The sequence below is a fragment of the Wolffia australiana genome, chromosome 9, assembly GCF_029677425.1.
Source record: "Wolffia australiana isolate 7733 chromosome 9, ASM2967742v1".
NCBI classification, from domain to species: Eukaryota; Viridiplantae; Streptophyta; class Magnoliopsida; order Alismatales; family Araceae; genus Wolffia; species Wolffia australiana.
This window is the reverse complement of record NC_135843.1, coordinates 7,063,463-7,070,553: the sequence shown is the minus strand read 5'-3', so window position 1 is coordinate 7,070,553 and position 7,091 is coordinate 7,063,463. Positions and strand designations below refer to the sequence as shown.

Sequence of the window (7,091 nt, the reverse complement as noted above, 5' to 3'; positions counted from 1 at the left end):
TTTAAAGGGGCGGATATGAAATTAGGACAATTTGTGTAGAAGGTCAAAATTTGGTGTTCCATGGACATTAAAAACATGGAAATTTAGTGCCTGAAGTGCCTCACATTGGTGAAGAGGAGAGACACTCCATACTTGTTGCAGCAGTCAACAGCATCCTGATCTCTGATGCTGCCGCCAGGCTCGGCAATTACCCCGATTCCGTTCTCACACGCCTCCTCCACCGCGTCTTTCCATGCTGCATTTGTTTATGCAACCATCAATAACATCATTCATGACCATGACATGATTTTAATCAGCAGACCATGGAAAATGAAGATGCAGTTGTGGAGAAGGATGCTGAGAAATAGAAGAAGACAATCATGGGCCACTATGATATGAAGCTAATTAAATGGATTTGAGGATGCAGCTATGGGTACACACCTTCAGAAAGGCGAAAAATCATGGGTAAACGTGAGTTCTTATACTTAGAACGAGGGAGAGAAATGAGCATGAGAAACCACGATATTATGCTCGTCGTAAGAAAATGAAAAAAATCAGAGGAGAATTATGTTGAGAAACAAGTCAGAGGAGAGAGAGATGATACCATGAGGTAAAAACCATGGGTACGTTTAGAACAGGGGAGAGAGATGATCGTGACATACCATGATATGATGCAAGTAAACACAAATTTCAAGTTCTGGAGAAATATATTTATAAAGTCAATATCATAGGCGAGAGAGGGAGAGATCATACCAAAGGGGAAGAAAGCATCACTAGCAAGGGCAGCTCCTCGTGCGTCATCCCCAGCCTTTCTGAAGGCGATCCTAAGGCTCTCAAGCCTGTTGGGCTGCCCACTCCCCATCCCCAGCATGCAATTATTCTGCAATCACATCATACATCATCCCCGGCATGCAGTTATTCTCTTAAAAAAAATCATCATCATTGTCGCTATCTCCGGTTTCTTACATACCTTGGCAATCACAATAGCATTGCTCTTAACATGCTTCACACACAGCCACGCGAACTCTGCGTCATGGAGCTCACTGGCTTCCGGCTTTCTCTCTGACACCACCTTGAAATCTATCTCCTCTGGCACAAGATCATCAGACTCTTGGGCCAGCCAACCCCCACCCACCTGCCGCAGAGACAGCATGCCCTTCCCAACCTTCTTTGCATCAAGAATCCTCAAAGTCTTTGACTTCCCCTTGAGAACCTCAAGCCCCTTCTCGGTGTACCCTGGAGCGACCACAATCTCGTAGAACATCCTAGTCTCACCGTCTGTCGGGCTCCTGAACTCGCGAATCTCCCTCGCGAGATCCTGACAGGTAACCAAGAAAGATGAATTAAATTGAATTGAATCTATTTCCAACCACTCAAAATATGTTTCTTAGAATTATCATATTCTCACCTCGTCCACAACGGTGTTGAAGGCAACTATACCGCCAAATGCGCTAACTGGGTCTGCTCTTACTGCCAGCCGATAGGCCTCAAGGACATCGGCCCTCGAGGCAACTCCACAAGGGTTGGTGTGCTTCACAATCACACAAGTAGGGTTTCTAAACTCTGAAACACAATTCCAGGCAGCATCTGCATCTAGATAGTTGTTGTAGGACATTTCCTGAGTCCACCACATTAGAAGAATTCGAATCAAAATAAGAAGTACAAGCCTGAGAGAAAGGTTAGAAATTGGACTTCTCCTGACCTTTCCATGGTGTTGTATGGCAGTGGCAATACCACCGGCATTGACCACAGAGAGACTGTCATCGGCGTAGACAGCAGCTTTCTGATGAGGGTTCTCCCCATATCGAAGAGTAGATATTCTAGAGAGCGGCACAGTCAATGCAGGGGGGAAACTCTCACCTGGAAGATACCAGGTACAGAATGAGAGACATATTAACCCAAAAATACAGGAAAATAATGTATATAGCTCTGGGTTGACCTCCCGTTGACTCCTTCCAAAGCCACTCTGAGACAGCAGAATCATAGGCTGCCACATGTTGGAAGGCCTTCCATGCAAGTTTCCTGCGGAACTGGAGGCCCCCATCTTGCTCTCCTTGAAGAAACTGTAACAGTTCGGGGTAGTCCTTATGGTCAACTACCACCAGAACATCCTTGTGATTCTGCTCAAAGAAAGTTTACACATAAATGATCAACATCATAATTTAGACAATCGGGATCTCTTTTACGGATGAAATAGACAGTAGGGATCCATGATAAACCGGCTTTGCAATCCGACCATTTGATCTATCTGATCTTGATTAGGCAGATCCAGCTGATCGGATCAGCCTGATCTGGCCATGATCATGGCCGATAAATTGACAGGATTGAGTCAGATTGTTCTGATCCAGTCTGATCTCTGATCCCCATAACAAATGGGGATTGGAAATCGAATGGAAATGATTGATCTGGTCTCGATCTGGCCAATCTGATTGATATTATTGGTTCGATCAGATCACAGCCAGGGATCGATCAATTGGTCAAAATTTCAATTGTTTCCAATGTGCTTGTTGAACTTGACGAAATAATGAGATAGGATCAAGGTCCACGATACCTTGGCAGCGGCTCTGATCAGCGTGGGTCCCCCTATGTCAATCTTCTCAATCCCATCTTCAAACGAGACACCATCTGCAGATATGACAGTCTCAACGAAAGGGTATAAGTTGACCACCACCACGTCGAAAGTGCCTGCAAAGGTACACAAGAAGAGGGTAAATTAGGGATTCAATCTTGACCGTCCATTCATTTGTTAACAGGATCCCACCGATTCCATGATTTTCCAGAGCCTCCATATGTTGTGTGCGATCTCTCCGGGCAAGGATGCCTCCATGGATGCTGGGATGTAGAGTCTTCACACGCCCATCAAGCTGCAAAGCCATTTGAACATGGAGAAGATGAGGAAAAAAGAAATTTCATTTTTGAAAAAAATCAACTTCAAATTAACCAATTAACTTGAACAAATACTTCATATCGAATTTTGACCTGATTCATGAAAAAAAATTGAAAAAGAAATCATAACCCAGATACACAGTATGGATGTCACTGATTGAAGTGAACATGCGTAGACATACTGAGGCATAAACTAACGTCCTTAAAAAGGAAAAAAAATTAGAAAATCACCATTTCTGGGAACTGGGTAACTTCTTCCACCTTAACGACAGAAATTCCAGCCTTTTCCAAGGAAGTTGCTGTGCCTCCAGTCGAAACAATCGTGTACCTGTAGGTTATGACGAACTGGAAGTTTTCAATAATTTTCTTTAGTGAAATAGAAGTTATAATTAAGAGAAGGAAAAACACTAGTTTTGGAGAGAAAACCAAACCCTAAGTTTTGGAGCCCACTTCCAAGGAAATCAAGATCACTTTTGTCGGATAGTGAGATTAATGCTCGCTTCCCACCTGACAGGAAAAAAATGCAAAAGGTCATTCTACATGGATCACTGCACACTATAAAATCACTAATCAAATATGAAGGTCCTATTACATTTTTATAAGCAATAATGAAACATGTCATGAATTCTTAATACAACTACACCTCACATTAAAAGAGAACAAGGAAAGAGCAATCCTACACAACGGTTAAGAACATCATAAATGCAAAAAAACTTGCTGAAAAAATCAAAGAAAAGCGAGGGAGAGGAAATAAACGACAATTCTAAGATACGAACGACCATCAATCCCTAATAAAATGAAAATCCAATTCATGCATATGTCCAGATACAGACGTCTAAATTCTAAATTCTAGAGATCATCCAAGCATACCCAGTACCACTAATATCCCCAAATGCATATAATCTTTGATAATTTCGGTCGTGGAGATCGACCCAAAAAAAAGAACGGCATCGTTTAAGAACTAGTAGCAGGTATAAGAAAGAAGAAGAAGAAGAAGAAGAAGAAGAAGATCACCCGACGAAGAAACAGTTAATCCATCAGCCGTGGCCTCTGTGCTCGTAATGGCAGCTCTAAGCGGATCCGTCGCCATCGACCAAACCCTCCTCGAAAAGCGAGTAAGAGCCAGAGAATACGCCTGTCCACAAACCCATCAACGAAAATCAAAATCAAGCACACCCAAAAAAAACGCAGAGAATAGATTCAGGAGCAGGCAGAAAGCGGGAAAAAATATAAATCAAACGCAAAATATAAATCAAAAAAATTAAAAAATGAATCAAAAAGAGGACTTTCCTCCGAATGCCGGTTGACATACTGATGATAGAAAGTGCATATCAATCACAATAAAGAGAGAGAGAGAGAGATAGATAGATAGATAGTTGAAATTACCTCGCGCGATGGGTGTAAGCGGCGAGTGGGAGAGGAGCAGAGAAGGTAATTTGCGGAGGAAGATGAAGCTCTGGCGACAGGAGAGGACAGCAGATGAAGAGGCATCTTCTTTTCTCCTGCTGTCGATAGCTCGAGCTGTGGCAAAATCGCCATTCTATGGTATTTATAGGGTAGCAGGAATTTTTGGAATTTTCAAGAAAAGTCCCTGCTAGTGCATACAATTTGCGTTTAGCTTTTTCTCTTGTTTTGATTTTTTTTTGTTGAAAGAAAAGCCCCTAACTAATGCAAGCATATTAACTCAAACCTATTGTATTTGACCGTTATTTTGAAACATATTCTCAAGAGAGCTCTTGTGTTATAACTTACAGCATCGGCTAAGCTAATATGCTATAAATCACCCTCATTTTGTGAAAAGCCAGCTATTAATTCAAACCAATTGTATTTAACCGTTATTTCTCTTGTTTTGAAAAAAAAGCCTTGAAAGAGCTTTGGTATTACAACATTTCCCCAAGCTCATATGCTCTAAATCACCCTCATTTTATGAAAACCCCCTACTAATTCAAACATATTGCATTTAGCCTTTATTTCTCTTGTTTTGAAATAAAAGTCTTAAGAGGGCTTATGCGTTACAACGTTGCACTGAGCTCATATGCTCTAAATCACCCTCATGTTATGAAAGCCCCTCCTTAATTCAAATATATAGCATTAAACTTTATTTATGTTCTTTTGAAATAAAATCTTAAACAGCTCAGGTGTTACAGCATAGCCCTGAGCTCATATGTTACAAATCACTAGTTTTATGAATATGCAAGTATATTCCATTGTACCTTCATTTCTCTTGTTTGGGAAATGTATTCTTAAAAGAGCTCAGGAGTTCAAACATTGCCCTAAGCTCATCTGATATAAATCACCCAAGTTTTAAGAAAAGCCCCTAACTAATGCAAGCATATTGCGTTGTACCTTTAGTTCTCTTGTTTGGGAAATGTATTTTTAAAAGAGCTCAGGTGTAACAACACTATGCTGAGCTCATCTAATATAAATCACCCTAATTTTAAGAAAATCCCCTACTAATGCAAGCATATTGCATTTAACCTTTATTGCTCTTGTTTGGGAAATGCATTTTTAAATGGAAGCCCTAACACTCACATGGTAGATTGTGCTGACATGGTCAATACAGATAACATAATAGGAAAACAAAATTTGAGAATATATATATTCACGGATGTTATTACTTATCATACTTTGTTTTCTGGTGAGATGATCAATTTTGATAAAGCACATATTTGTGGGTGAGGCCTTTTCAAAGAAGTGAGAGCAATCATTGCCTTTTTTTGAGATCTGAAAGACATGCACAATAATATGCAACTGAATATGTCATGGCTTTTTAAATCTTAAAAGACTAAAGTGAATGACTTATTATCAGCTTCTAGGATGATCCTTAAGCCCATGTTGAAACATTGGATGAAGAAACTTCATCTACCTGAGAAACCTGAAATTGGAGCTAAAATGTTGTTTAAAGTTTCTGATTCATATAACAATAAATATAAAGTTCGTTATGAGAAAAAAGTAAAGGTTTGAATCCACACAACATGAATTTAGAAAGCGAATTCTTAATTCATATGTTTATGATTTTTATACTTTTATGAACCGAAGTATTGTAAACTATAGACAATTTATATAATTTTTATAGTCAGAAGTACTAATATAAACTGGTTTAAATATGTTAGGTTATGTTTGGTAGTGCCAAATTTTGGGTGATCATACCTACATTTAGTGGACAGGGCCGAGCTTTGCATAACACTGCTGCTGATTGTGATAGAAATGGAGTCAGATACAAGTGGCATAGTTGAGTGAGACATGTATAAGTGTCGTTAGTGATGACAGAATTACAAGGCAGATACACATAAAAGAGAAGGGGAATTAGAGGAGTCCTCTAAAAAGGGAGAATCTGAAAAAGTTAAATAAGTCAGAATGAAAAGGATAGAAATCACCAATCCTCATTCTCATGTGCCCACCAGGCCATGTAGTCCCTTTTCTTCACATCTCTCAATCATGTGCACTGTATCTTCAATCATTCACTCTCGAACATCAATAATCAATCCAAACAACATTTGGATGTGTAAATCACAATATTAATTTATACGGGAATAAAATCTAAGGGTCCATTTTTACATTGAATGGGGGGGCTCTATTTACATCTCCGAGATCATTAATTCACATACTAGAGAAAGACAGAGATGACCCAAAAAATTCAGTGGAAACCTTTGTTTGGATCATCAAGTGTTATTATCTGAAGTTGGAGAAATCTGGACCAATTATTATTTTTCCATCCTCCTTTATCTACGTCATGAATCATCACTGTGGTAGCAGAATCCTCATATTTTATGAATATTTTTCATAAAAATATTCACTTGAAATGAACTTCAATATGTTTCTAAAGTGTGTTCTCAAACTCACCAAAATGTGCCAATACTGGTATCCAAATCCAGATCTTCAGTGTTCTTCATCTGTTGCCGGTTTATGTCCTCCAAATCAGTAAGAAAAATCCAATGACTTGAGTAAAAATGTGTTCAAATGATGTGTTAGATCAGACCTCAATATTTGGATGCCAATAATGATAAAGTGAAAGGTAGTTTTGGAACCTTTCAAACCATGACTGGCTGCATGTCCCAAGAGCACAAGAGGTTAGATGGATTTGTGATTTAAAAAACTGACTTTTCTATTTGTTTCACTTGTCCCCTCATGAGATCACATTTTTTGTGACTTCAATCCATTTTTTTCATTGTATGTGTGATTTTAAAGCCAAATTTTGAATTGAATAGCTAATCATTGGCAAATCA

General features: G+C 39.2%; 1 protein-coding gene across 1 annotated transcript; it reads right to left on the bottom strand.

Annotated features, from left to right (window-relative positions):
- LOC144707828 (AICARFT/IMPCHase bienzyme family protein) lies at positions 1-4,383 on the bottom strand. Its single transcript, XM_078581076.1, has 12 exons — positions 4,252-4,383; positions 3,880-4,000; positions 3,297-3,372; positions 3,097-3,193; positions 2,741-2,843; positions 2,531-2,664; positions 1,919-2,099; positions 1,682-1,839; positions 1,388-1,597; positions 950-1,297; positions 733-859; positions 1-235 (listed from the first exon to the last, which is right to left on the bottom strand). The coding sequence occupies exons 1-12, from the start codon at positions 4,354-4,356 to the stop codon at positions 84-86; spliced, it is 1,812 nt and encodes a 603-aa protein (XP_078437202.1). The 5' UTR covers positions 4,357-4,383; the 3' UTR covers positions 1-83.
- Positions 4,384-7,091: the final 2,708 nt, after the last annotated feature.